The 14,174-nt window shown below is 40.4% G+C and overlaps 2 protein-coding genes across 4 annotated transcripts; both read left to right on the forward strand.

Moving 5' to 3' along the window:
* Positions 1–408: 408 nt before the first annotated feature.
* On the forward strand, positions 409–3,600 carry sfrp2 (secreted frizzled-related protein 2). The gene is made up of 3 exons (XM_051385010.1): positions 409–1,158; positions 1,404–1,484; positions 1,784–3,600. Exons 1-3 carry the CDS (start codon positions 657–659, stop codon positions 2,086–2,088), a joined length of 888 nt encoding a protein of 295 aa, XP_051240970.1. The 5' UTR covers positions 409–656; the 3' UTR covers positions 2,089–3,600.
* Positions 3,601–6,441: 2,841 nt separating this feature from the next.
* On the forward strand, positions 6,442–9,927 carry tnip2 (TNFAIP3 interacting protein 2). 3 transcript variants are annotated; one of them, XM_051385009.1, is made up of 6 exons: positions 6,442–7,052; positions 7,587–7,799; positions 7,947–8,036; positions 8,214–8,477; positions 8,584–8,700; positions 8,813–9,927. In XM_051385009.1, the coding sequence occupies exons 1-6, from the start codon at positions 6,726–6,728 to the stop codon at positions 9,092–9,094; spliced, it is 1,293 nt and encodes a 430-aa protein (XP_051240969.1). In that variant the 5' UTR covers positions 6,442–6,725; the 3' UTR covers positions 9,095–9,927. The 3 variants fall into 3 exon arrangements, with proteins under 3 accessions (XP_051240969.1, XP_051240968.1, XP_051240967.1); XM_051385008.1 differs by having other exon boundaries at positions 6,443–7,052; positions 7,500–7,799; positions 8,816–9,927; XM_051385007.1 differs by having other exon boundaries at positions 6,446–7,052; positions 7,500–7,799.
* Positions 9,928–14,174: the final 4,247 nt, after the last annotated feature.

The following is a 14,174-nucleotide window of genomic DNA, read 5'->3' on the forward strand; positions in this document are numbered from 1 at the left end:
CCCCCTGGGTGTGCTGAGTGGAGGTCTGCTTCTCACACCAGGGGCAAATCAATATTTCACCATGTGGCATGAACCTGCAGACCTGCCCGGAGGATTTCACCACTAAACTCCTAATGATGGAAAATTAACGCTCCACTGAACTGAGCTAAATGCCCCTACTGACAACATTCCCAAACTATTTACAGCGTGGGTCTAAAAACAGCAAGTTTAAGGGATCACTCAGGACATATTTCTGTTGATTTGGGCGTAATGAGGAAAACCTGTCAGACACGTTTTGTTATTATTTCCATGAAGGGCAGGGTATGAAATAGGGAGGGGAAATTGTTAAGAAAAACGACTGGTGATAAAATACTATGAGCTATAATTAGAAATCAAAAAATGCCTGTCGGACCCAGAGGAGCAACAAAGTGAGAATTTGGGGGTTTTTCTTTGACGGAGGAGACACATTTGTGCACAAGGTTCACCTGATACGAGGAAGTGCTGAATGGAGAAGCGGTCTTTACGCACAATATATAGACTCCTCCCAGACATGCCTGGAAGAAAACCTCTTGTTACAGTAGGAGCTGGCCACTGACAGAGGCTCCATCCACGCTGACTGATGCCCAACAACCCCTGATTACGCGTTTATAGTTTGCAGGTTTTTACGCGCATTCAAAATGAAAGCCTTTATTTCGACAGTGACAGTGTTGTGGGTGATAACAATACCCTGCATGGAAGCTATCCACGGATTGTACAGTTTCGGCCAGCATGAATTATTCTTCAAAAAGAATAACTGCAAGGCAATTCCTGCAAATCTCCTCCTGTGCCACGATATAGAGTACACAGAGATGCGCCTCCCGAACCTGCTCGGGCACGAAACCATGAATGAGGTTCTGCAGCAAGCTTCGTCTTGGATCCCGCTGATTCAGAAGCAGTGTCACCCCGACACAAGAAAGTTCCTCTGCTCCCTTTTCGCTCCTGTCTGTCTGGACGATCTGGACGAGCCCATACAGCCGTGCAGGTCTCTGTGCGAGAACGTCAAGCACGGCTGCGCCCCCGTGATGTCCGCGTTTGGCTTCCCTTGGCCTAAGATGTTGGAGTGCGACCGTTTCCCACTCGACAATGACCTGTGCATACCACCTGCCTCCAACGAGAACTTTGCGCCAGTCACTAAAGAAGGTGAGTTTTAGAATTGTATTTTAGAAGCATTTACCATGTCTTCAGTTCACTTAGTGGCACAGAGATAAACATAAATGTGTGCACAGCAGGATTTTCTGTTCAATATATTCACTCATCTGTGCACTTATTGCAGCAGAATCCACTGTGGTCACATCTGGATTCATGTGTGTCCTACTTATTTTGCACAGTACATAACATTGTGTGTTGAATTATGCCCCATTTACCATGTCTAATTTCTGTTCAAGTGCCCAGAGTGTGTGATGCTTGCAAGGAAACAGATGAAAACGACAACGAAATTGTTGACAACCTGTGTAAGAATGACTTTGGTAAGTCCTCCCACCTATTGCAGCAGTTCCCAAGGTGAAGCTCAGGGGGCCATAGAGGGAGGGAGCAGGAGATTTCAGGCAACATGAGGAGAAATTCCACTGTTAAATGTGCTTTATTCACTAGAAAGTCCAAAGGAAGAGTGTGTATTGTGACTTTTATCTCCTGTATTGCATGTATTTCAGCACAGTGTACACACACATTGGCCTTAAAGCTTCTCAGATGGCTTTCATTATGTCAAACATTATGATCATACAGTTTCCAGTCTCCAATCCTTATTTTCTATCCTGCTTGCATCAAGCTCTGAAGATCAAAGTTAAGGAGATCTCCTACATCAACGGTGACACCAAGATAGTGCCGGAGACCAAGAGCAAGACCATTTACAAGCTGAACGGTGTGACAGAGCGCGACCTGAAGAAGACGGTGCTGTGGTTGAAGGACGGCCTGCAGTGCATCTGTGAGGAGATGAACGACATCAACGCCGCTTACCTGGTCATGGGCCAGAGGATGGATGGCCATCTGGTCATCACCTCGCTGAAGCGCTGGCAGAAGGGTCAGCGTGAGTTTAAGAGGATTTCCCGCAGCATCCGCAAGCTGCAGTGTTAAGAAGGGAAAAAAAACAACTGCATGTGCCACTGTTGAAGAAAAACATTAGTTGAGCTCTTTTCAATTATCTCTTTCCAGTTGTCACTCAAGTTGCAATTATGGTTCATAGATTCCTCTCTAGATTCCAGCAAAGATGTTTCTTTGGCTTTTAAAAAAACTCACCATTTTCTGTGTTTTCCAGTGATTTTTTTTTTAGTTCAAATGCCCAATATCTTAAAAAAAATAGGCAATATATAGCATATCTGGGGCTGGCTGTCATTTTATTTGATTCTGCAATTACAACTGTTATTTCATCATGTCCTGAGAGGTGCTATTTCTGAATATGCTCAAGTTACAGTCATCAATATTTTTAAACGGCTACAGATTATAAATGTCTTCTGAGCAAGGCACACATTTATATCTGGCACAGGCTCAGATGTAAGCAAATATAGAAGGAAAAAAAAGTCATTTAAATTGTAGCAATGTGAGATTTTGTGAAGTTCATCCATTGGCTCTCATTCATCTTGCACTTAGTGGGCTCTGGGCACCCCCTAGTGGTCAGTTTAAAAGCTGTGTGTCTTTGCTGTCGCCTCATTAATTGCAGTTGATTGCACTCAGCTGGTGTCCCAGGTGTAAAGGAATCATAATTATATGGCTAGAGTGAAAACTAGCAGAGCTTTGAATCCAGGATTAAACATGATTGACTTTTTAAAAAAAAAAAATTACTGGCAGATGTTGCCTGCAGTGGGGGTGAGTTTAAGACATTTTCTATTTTCACCATAACTTTAAAAATGAAACTCCTCAAACAGGGTTAAATCATCAGCAGTTGTTTGTTTAGGAATATTCAAAACTTATTAAAAAAAAAAAGAACATCACAAGATTCAAAGGCCTCAAGGAACAAAAAACCCACTCTTGTATGATATTTAAGTCTTCCTAAAAAGGGAACTTGCATCCAATAAAAAATATTTTCTGCCATAGCTCTACAGACACAATTACAAGAATGGATTCATACTGTGTGGTGCATACATATTGAGTGTGGGTAGTGTGACGTTCAAAGACAAAATAATGTGTGTTTTTGTATTCCTTCCTGTTTTCTCAAGCAAAAATGAGAGATAGCTGGCTATATTCTCTTCCTGTTCAACATTTTAATATTCTTGCTAATCTGTTTTTTTGTACTTGAGCCACTGCATACTTTTCTACCACAGTATAATTAAAAACATGATATTTTTCTACTCCCAGACTTTCATATTTCATTTAAACTTTTAATGTTCAGTTTTGGTTTGCGTCTTCATCCTGTTGTTTTGATGAGTGACACAAGTTATATTTTTAGGTATTGCTGATGAACTTTGGTTGGTAGTGTTGATTTAATGAGAAGTAACTTGTTAAGCGCAAATAATCATGTGGTCGTGTGTGTGTGTGTGTGTGTGTGTGTGTGTAATGTAAAGTATTTTTTGAAAGTATTACTGTGTAAATATCAAATACTGTCTTTTATTCTTGTATAAAGTTTTCAGCTATTAAAAGCTGCCAACGACATGTTTGAAATGACTCATTTTATCATGTGTGTGCGTGTGTAGCAGGAAACCAATACCCACAAATACCAGTTTTATAAATAATCCTAATGGCCAAAGTTACAAGGCAGATAATGAACCTACAGTATGTTTTATTAAACACTGCCCTCTAGTGGAATTTAATGGTAAACTCTAGTCAGGAAAAACATAGCAACGTTTTGTTGCTAGTAATATTTAAAGAAATGTTTATAGTTAAATTTAATACAATTTATTTAAATATTCCTCGTTAATGTTTTTGCAACACATTTTAGGTCTGTATTTGATTTTTTTACTAATGAAATATTTGCACCATTGAACTGAATTGAGGCCTATAATGCGAGATAAATCCTGGCCTGTAAGCGCAGTGTCAGTTAAATAATAAGTTACATATTGACTCTAGGCTTTATATGCCTGTATTTTGATACCAACTGTTATTTTGACCAAATAATTCTGTGAAACATGTGACTCTTGTTTTGTTGTTCCTTTTTCCAGTCCTTTTGATTACTGTGGGAACGTAAACTGTGGGTATGAATGAGCTCCAAGGCTTTAAAAATATTCCAACTGGTAATTTTATTCTTTAAAAATATGCCAAAGGTCACACTTATTGTCTTTGCCTGTACACTTTGGAAAAACTGTCATCCTTTTTTTTTTTTTTTTTTTTTTTTTTAAATCATCCGTCTAAAGACTCAATTTGAACTGATGTATTTGCTATTTTGTCTTAATGTAACTGGTTTAATTTAAAATAAACCTATATTTGACTTTATTTACTCAATGAGAGTTTTGAAAGTGGCAAACTAAGGCTGCAACTAATTCTTTAAAAAAGTGTATATTTATTTTCATAGTATAACCTTTTAAAATCTGATCAGGAAATTGTGAAAGATTTGCAAAAGTTTCCACCCGAGGCCATCTATATTCAGTATACCTCCTGAGGAGAGGGTACCACATTCAGATACTTCACCGGTTGTCTTCTGAATCACACTGAAAGTAAACAATAACCTATAAATTCACTTACAGTGCCAACACCTCATCCCACTTAGCTTTTACACACTTCACACCTTGATTCAAGTGACCCTGGCAAGTGTCACATGATTGCCATATGACTGACCTCAATGACTCAACTCCACAGCCCTCATGTGACATTATGACCCAGAAATACCTGGGACTCCCCACCGGCCAGTAGAGCTGATGAGGCCTCCTTGATGAGTGCCTGAAAGTTTTTAATTGTACACCTACAGTCTAGACAGTGGTTTCATTCTGACCTGATAATGCTCAGTGTTGTTGCGGTCCAGGAGTCCAATGGAGCTTTTCCTTGCGTAGCTTCAGTCCATCAACAATAGGTTGTGTGTATTGTGCATTGCGTGGACTGGGCCTGCAAGTTCGGCCTTTAGATTATACAGCTGTGGATACAAACTAAGGACATTTACTCAACTACTGTACTGAATATATCATTTCAAGCTACTTCCGAGCATTGCTGATTAAACTATAGAACACTAAGTAGATAAACAACTTATAATAAATCATTAATGTGTAACTGTTTCAGCACTGACAGAGTACATAATTAGTACATTTACTTTTCTTTTTGCTCAAGTAATATTGCCTGGCCTTTACTTAAATTTTTACACTGAAGTATTGATACTTTTATTACTTTATATACATTACATCTGTTGCACTTTTAACTTTTAATTGCAACTTCAAGACTTCAAGAATTTTTTGTTGTTAATTGATTTAATTAATTTACATTTTGAATGAATTCATCAATTTGTGGATTAGCCAGCCAGTTTACCATAAGGCGAGTGATGCATACTTGCCTTGTGAAATACTAGCATCTTCACAAAAATAGTCACTATACAGTGTTATATCAGTTTCGTTGTTTGTTTTAAATTAAGATTATTTATGGTAAATGTCAAGTACCATGTGGCCACAATGTCCTAATATTAACAATGTACTAATTGTGTTACAGTAAGAGATATTGTTCTACTTCCAAAATTTCAGAAAGCAGAAATGTCCCTCAGGATTATTAAAAGCCATTAAATGGTCAGACATGCTGCATGAATCAGCCTGGACAGCTTTAATAATATAATCACACACCCAGTGGTGAGGCCACAACTGCGCAATACAGGCTGCGCAATACAGGCTGCTCAACGGAATAATTTAATTACATCATAATGAAGAGAACGTATGATGCCTTCAGTGCTATGGGAAACATGAGACCCCTCGAGAGAAAATGAACAAACAATCATAATGACTGGAGTATATGGGAAATTTGCTGATACTCCAACTGCACTGATTGTGACGTTTAGGGGGCGGGATGCGTGGAAACCCTGTAAACTACCGCTGGGAAAATTTATGCTTTTTAATAATCAATAAGTATTGTTTGTCATTCCATGCTAAATATTAGCGAATACTATTAAGGGGGGACTTCATGTATCGGTTTTTTTTTTTTTTTTTCCTGTTGTATGACAACTTTTGGGTGGCATTAAACAATTGTGTGTCAAATGAGTTGCACGATAGGGACGTTTGGCCTCTATACACCTTGGTTATGTGGCCCAATTTGCACACACAAAAACACAAACCCCCAAAAACTACTCCTTTTTTTTATTATTATTATTATTATTATTATTATTATTATTGTATAGTAACGCGTATCGTTTGCTATTTGGGTGCGTTGATAAATCGCACCACTAGCTCGGAGCTTCCGAGTTTACGACGGCATGTGAACGCAGCACCACTAGCTCTTTTTCAGCCGTTCTAGCTTCAACTTTACTTTAGCCTAACTTTTTTTTTTCCTCTACAATTTGTGCCAGCAGGGCTATAAAACCCCGTTGTTGGTGTGTGAGTGTGTGTCTGTGTTTTTTTTTTTTTTTACCTCCCCAATGACGGTCGACGGTGAATCTTTGAGAGCAGCCAGCTCAAAAAAGTCCGCGGGGAAGTTCCCTAGGAAATCCCCTAAGACAGTTCGGGGGTATTATACTCGACACGGATGAGCCAAAGCTTCGACACACTTTACCTCGGTGCATTTCTAAAGACATACGGCCAGAGCAGAGACGTCAAATGCTGGATTATTAAGAAAAACAACACACAACTGACTGATCCTTGTGTCAAATCTATACGATGTCTGCAATGGATAACGACAGTATAAACACGGATAACAACATGCTGAAGGACAAGATCCGGAGTTACAGCACGCTGAATTCTCTGTATCATGAGACGCGACAGGAAATCGACCTTCTGAACAAACAGATTTACGTAAAGGACAATATCATCGCAGATTTAAAGGCGAGGCTGGGGAGATACGAGAGAATATACATGACGGTGGGAGATAACGAGTCTGTGGTCGTCGGGCCGTCCAAGTCTTTGCTGGAGAGTCTGTGCAAAGAAATATGCAAACTGAAACAGAAGAGGAACGATGTGGAGTTCAAGGCTTCTCGACAGGCAGAGGTAAAGGAAACCTAACAACAAAATATGTCTTTAAAAATGCTGAGTGGTGTTGTTCCAGATGCACATTGAGTGTTGGTGGACAGTTGAGGCTAATGGAGAACAGGTAGTAAGGTTACAGTGATACAGGTACATGTTGGCAAGAGCTAATAAGCTTTAAAAAAAAAAAAAAAACCTTAAATCTATGTTTTGAATATTTAACTTTGATTATGTGGAGATTTATAGAGCTGTAGGTTATTGTGATGTTCCTTGTTTTCATTTTAAATTCTTTACTGAACATCCTAATAGATACAATTTGGATAAACAAAATATTAATTACCTATAATTAGAACAACAATACACGTTTTCCCTTTTTTTTTTATTCCATATAAAATCCACCATAACATAACACACTACAAACTCATGTGGTCATGCAATCCTTCTCTCCCCCCCCCCCTGCCTTCCTCCCAGGAGATCCAGAGGCTGACGGTGCAGCTCAGAGAGAAGGAGCTGGAGCTAGAGACCATCAGGTGTCAGCCGGACCACGAGAAGGACCAGGAGATCCAGAGGCTGCGGTCCGCCCTGGAGGAGAGGGAGCGGTCCGAGGCCACCAGAGCCGTACTTTGCACATCCCTGGCGGAGGAGGCCGACCAGCTGCGCAGCCAGCTCGGAGCGACGGTGAAAGTGTGCCAGGAGCTGCTGGCCAGGCTGGAGAAGGAGAAGGGGGGAGAAGACCTGGAGGTTGTGCTTCAGCAGCAAAAGTCTAAGGAGGTGTGTGACGCTTGGGTTGTGTTGGATGGGTTTTTTGTATACGTTGGGCTTCGTTGGAGTGACTGGTGTCTTTTATTTACTTGTGCACTGGACCCTTTTTTTCTGTGAGGGGCCCTATTGTAACTTCTCTTCCACCATTTTCTACAGACGACAGAGTCCTCTGACATGATTAGTGTCAACACCCAAATCCGTAAACTTCAGGAGGAGAATCAACAGCTAAAGCAGCGAGTGGCATATGTAAGTCCTCACCAAGAACCCGTTTGCATGTTATTACTAATATTTATACAAGATATTGAGATGTTGTTGAGAAAAGTTCAATACCAATGTGCTTACGTGCAACAACATCTGAATGTCATACAGAACATGGTTCGAGATCAGAAGGTGTAACCCTTTTTTGTTTGCTCCTTTGTTTAGGTACAGGGTCTGAATTCTCAGTGGCAGAAGTATGACTCCAGCAGGGAGGACTATATCAGAGGTTTATGTCAGAGGCTAAAGGAGACCACTGGGCAGGGCTTGATGCCTGGGTTGGGCTCTGTAAGCACCGGGTTGCTTCATCATGAGATTTCCAGGCTCAACGGCTTACTGGAGGAGAAGATGAGCGAGTGTGAGCATCTGGGAAGAGAAGTGGAGGAGATGAGGAGGCAAGACCGAGAGCGCATACAGACTCTCGAGCAGCAGGTCAGTGCTACATCGTGGTCTCATGAGAGTGTACTGCAATTGTGGCGTCTGTTGTTGATTTTGTTTGAGGACGCAAGACTAAAGGTTCTTTATTTTCCTTCTTCAGGTCCTCATCTACACAGAGGACTTTAAGTCGGAGCGTGCCGACAGAGAGCGAGCGCAGGGCCAGATCGAAGACCTGAAGGAGCAGGTTAATCAGTTAAAACGGCAGCTACACAAACAGGTGAGGTGGACGAAAACAGCTTTAGACACATTCACTCGCTTTATTTTGGTTAGCCTATTCCTACATAGGTTTGGTATGTGCAATCCTAACAGTGTTATGTGCTCGACTTCAGCAGGGAGCCAGCAGAGAGAACCGAGAAGTGGTTCCCATGTGTCGTGTGCACATAGGACACAGGATCTCCTCAAGGCGACATAATGACTCTTCAGAGCCTCTATTGAGGACGGCTGCTGAGATGCAGCAGCAGCCTGCAGCTGCATCAGTAACAACACCGAACCCTGCCTGGAACGAGTGCCCAGGCCTGTCGGAGTTACAGTGCCCACGGTGCCTCGCCACGTTCAACGACAGGGACGCTGCAGAGTACCTGAACCATTGTGAAGAGTGTGCCAAACTATAAACGGAACAACACTCATTTGGAAAAGACAGTTATCTCTCACTGACAGTAACTGAACACTGAAGAGCAGCACTACACGGCAGAAACTAACCTGAGTGGAGTTTCCAATTCGGAGAGAATTGACGACAAATGAAACGACTGACTTAAGATGTTTGTACATAGTGAAGCAAAACTGTACAACCCAAAGTTCCCCTGTTGCAAGAGAAATTAGTTCATCAGGCTTTTCTAAATCTGTAATATCCAGTGTCGCGTTCTTCGTGTTCTCCCGTGGCAATGCAGGAGGTGATTGTGGTGGGGGAATGGATGTCAATGCAATATATCAAATATCAAATACCTCAATGTGTCAAATTACAAACCTGTTGCACTTTCTTGACATTTAGCCAAAAAAATAATAATCGTAGGGATCGTACGATTTTTTTTATTTTTTAAAGAGATTCATGATGCATAAGCTTCTTGTTTTGGGTCTAGACATCTTGTTGACAATGTGGTGCTACTAGTTGTTTCATGATTATGATTGAACTTTACATATTTCTGTTCTGTAAATTATATATTCTTAATAACAGATTTAAAATATATATAACTATTCTATTAATATTTATTCTCTTTGCATAAATAATTGGAAAAAGGCAAATGTTTTGTTGCCTTTTTTCCATTAAAGCCAAGAAATATTTCTGGCAAACTTTTGGGATCAAAAAAAATGTTTGAGATCCACCTTTTGAAACTGTACTTAAAGATGGCATCCCAACTGACAATATGCTTATTTTTGGAGATCTGGTGCTGTGTTTCTTTTCATGAGCTGGCACATTATTTTTGTAATAAAAGACTGTTTACCCATACTTTTTATCTTATGATTTATATAACTTTAAATATGTTTCATTATTGCGCGGTGTATTTTGCTTCTCGAGTCTGCAGCCTCGAGCTGTAAACACAGATCATAGCCTAACCACGAAAATGTTGGCGCTACTTAATCTAAGTCTGCCTGCATGTCTTTTTGTGTGTGTGTGTGTCCGTCTGTGTCACGTGTATGTGCTTGTGCGGGGTGGAAAACCCCTTCCCAGCGTTGCCTGAATGGGCACGCTGTACTGCGACAGCCATATTCCCAGCTGTTGTGTGGCTGAAGCAAACACTACAAGGGGTACTGAGGAGACCAGTGAAAGATGGTAGCTCGAGTTACATCCAACAACCCTCAATAACTGCCTGCGGATCAGTTAGTGACTTTAACACTGCGCACTGAGTCGCTGTGCAGTATCGTTTTGACACAAACAGGCCAACAGTGCTGTTTGGTGAATCAGTTGTCATGGGTTTTGGTGTAGTAAGCACAGGAAGCTGGACATCCCCTGTTTTAAAAGGAAGTAGGTAGTTGCAGTGCATAGAAGAGCTGTAGCCAAACCCTGTTCTTTGTGCGAGTGTGAACACATTGCTCTTTTTCTGCATTGTTTTTTGATCAGATAATGGCTCATTTAAAGCAGGACTATGAAAAAGACATATTTTTCTTTACAAATGAAACGTTAAATCCATAAAATGTCAATACTCCTCAGGCGTTTTATCATTACAGCCTTACTTGGTCTGGTATGAACATTATTGGCTAATGTTGGCAAACTCTCACCTACTTGTGCTTCATTTATGGGACAAATATTCAGCAGAAGTTACGTAGTCACACTTTCAATACTATTATTATATATTATACTTTCTAATTAAAAAGAAAATCCCCTTCCTGATGTCTAACATGTTCACTTCATCCTTTAACGGAAAAGTTCAACATTTTGTGAAATATGCTCTCTTACCAAGGTTAGAGGATAGGATTGATGCCTCTCTAATGTCTGTATGGTTAGTGTGAAGCCAAAGCAAGCAGTTGGTTAGCTTAGCTTAGCACAAAGACTGGAAACGGGTGTAATGACCGGCTGATAGTAGTTGCCTCACATTTGCCGTACACATTAAGAGCGTTATCAATCTTCTCACCTACGTTTCTGCCAGTGAGCGAATAAACAATGTCCCCAAAATGTAAAGCAATTCATTTAATGAAAATCGAAAATCTTTATACCAAACCCAGAATTTAAATTTTATTTATGTCGGATGCTTAAAATAAGAAGTGTTTGGACCACTTCTGAAAACAAAAAGAATTGGTTTGAAAGCTGGCTCATAGAACCAAGTATTCAAATGACACCAGGCAGCATCACATGCTAACTTACTCATCAGTTAACTGGGGAAGATATTTTTGTGGCTGAATTAGTTTCTAACACATTTATTTCATTTACATAACACAAGCAGCCTGGCTCCAATTCATTTACGCACAGAATGATTGTTTCCAAATTTGGCTTTAAAGGGCAACTTCAATATCGCGTCTATAAGCCAACCACATGCAGACTGGTAGAAATACTCACAGGCTTTGAAAAGGCCACGAGCTGTCAAACTGGGGATTCTCCCCCACGCGGTTACTTAAAACAGGGTCTATAAGTGACTGAACTTCCACACACACAAACGCTCTACCCACCGATCTGAGAGTGGAAAAAAATAGGTCACAAATCCCCACCTGAGTGTCTGGGAACTTTTCTAAGAAACAGAATTAATGAGAAAAGTCAGGTGACAGTGGTAGACTAGTTCCTCTTAAACACAGGTTTCAAAGCATCAGGATGTACCGATGTAGCTGTCATATACTTTAACAAAGAGGGAGAACTTCAGCCTGACACTTATCCAGACAAATACAGCATGGATAGATGCGGCCTTTAATCTTGTGTGTATCCTAAAAGAATGGGAATTTCCCGCCATCACAAGGGAATTCCCAAAAAAACAGCAGGCAAGTTTATTTGAAAATGGAGCGTTGTCGACTTGAGCAGATCATTTTAATTCAACGTACATGTTGGCTGAAGTATTTGGCATCAATCCCGACTGTGTTTTTAAGGCTTTCTTGGTAAGGAAGTCCAGGGTTTTTCGGCCATCAAAAGCAGCATTGTGGCAGATTGTAGCCAGGAAACAAGGGGAGGAGGGGGGATTCCCTTCTTTAGAAGTGTATGTGATCCTGCAACGCTCCAGGCAGTTGACAATAAAAAGATCAGCATTCTTATTACAAGCTACAAGGCAGCTGTGATCCCTTTTTAATAATCCTATTGGCGCTCGCCCCTGTCATTGTCAGACTGCTCAGAGTGCACCATTGTGTTTTCCTTCACCCCACCGAGACCATTTTTACAGCAAAGGTCAAATCAAGGAAATATTTTGAAAAGGACACGTGATGGAAATTTGTTTAAAATGACTTTTATATATCTATTATTAACTTAGGGAAGAGGTTGACTAAAGTGGCTCTTATCTCTGCCTGTATCAGAAAACACAAATCTGTGTCATTCTATTTAGATCATGTCCCACGCCCGTCTGTCTGTCTGTATGTATGTCTGTCAGTCTGTCTGACATTTTGCTGCAGTGTTTTCGACCTGTCTACGTTAGCATAGTTTTGTGGGGCATTTGCTCAAATGCGGTAGATCCCATCTTACATCACTGGTGAGCCCGCTCTTCAAACAGCCAGGCAGTCATTCATACCTGAAATAAATTATGAGTCACAACCGGCTCTCGCAAACCAAAACCTTTGGTACTCCTCTTGTATGAAGTACATTTCACCACAACTCATTCATCAAATTTGTAAGAGTGGTAATTTTTCACAGTGAAATCCCGCAGTTTTAAGAAATAGTCACTCTTGGAAAAGTTAAGAGGAAGTAGTCACTGTGTAACTGTCACTTCCTCTTCACATTACCTATGAACTTGATCTTTAATGGACTTTTCACAGCATTTAAGGCACAAGGAGCTGCTTAAAACTCCATTCTAGTTTTATGTTTAAATAAGAATGGAAAAAAATGTAAATAGTCAGCATCCTGAAATGTTGGACGTCTCTACCCTTTGTGCAAACAGATGTGCAATTAGGCTTTTGCAAGTACAATTAAATCCAAATTCGAAACTCAAGATCAGGTCCTAGTTTTCTCAAACCTTACCCACTAGAGTTACACATCGACTATTTTAGCACTATATGACAGAAAGAGAAGCTCAGCAGCATTGATTGCTTACAAAGATGTCACAAAGTTGGTGGAAAAACACCAAGCAAAAGCTTTGACTGCTGCCGATGTGCATGTTGTCCTGTCAGTACTGTTCACTCAGAGGTATGTATTAAGTCATCTATCTAGATAAGACAACGCATGACCTCATTTCACACTCACTTTACCCTGAGGGAATGTACTTGATTTCATAACTGCCTGAAATCAATTTTCCCTAGAGCTTCATGTGCATATGTGAAACGGGGCTACATGTAAATACCTAACGCAGCCCAATGGCAGCTACCTTTTTTATATTTAACATAATTCACAATTGAAACCAAGCCGAAGATTTACATGACTCATTTACCTGTGGCCTCCTAGACTGATTATGACTATCCATTAGTGGATTTCCCAAAAGGAACACGTATTTGAGGGTGTGACTCATCCTGCAACCTCGTGTAGCCGCAGACATGCAGAACAACAATGGGTAAAATTCCTGCTTTGGCTACGCTATTCATCAGTCCCATATGGGCGGATGAAGGGAACTGAACTCAAAGGGGGGTGATTGTGGTGAAGGATGCTGATTCGCTCACTTTTGCTTCAAATTTCAATTTAAATTCAGTCAAAGTTTGACTTTTTGTGAGATGAGCTTTTTTTTTTTTTACTTTCTTTCAGTGTTACAGGAGAACTTCAATACCATGCTCATGTTTCTTTGTTAAATATGAAGTTGTAACCAGCAGCCGGTTAGCTTAGCATAGTTCCCAAGACTGGGAACAGGAATAAACTGCTAGCCTACCTTGGTCCAACGATAACAAAAACTGCCTACCAGCACTTCTAAAGCTCACCCATCAAGACTGTATCTAATTTGTTTAATCTGATTATGAATGTGTGCAAATTAGTCATTGTGCTGAACTAACTGGCTGCTAAATTTAGGCTTATATCTGAAGGACAGATCCACTAGAAGGCAAATGAGCTTATTTCCCAAATGTACATGTATGTGTGTAGTTTTAAGTGTCCATGTCCTTTTATTGGCAGCATGTAGGAAATAAGATTTGACACAAGACACATAA

This window comes from Dicentrarchus labrax, unplaced genomic scaffold (assembly GCF_905237075.1).
Source record: "Dicentrarchus labrax unplaced genomic scaffold, dlabrax2021, whole genome shotgun sequence".
NCBI classification, from domain to species: domain Eukaryota; kingdom Metazoa; phylum Chordata; class Actinopteri; family Moronidae; genus Dicentrarchus; species Dicentrarchus labrax.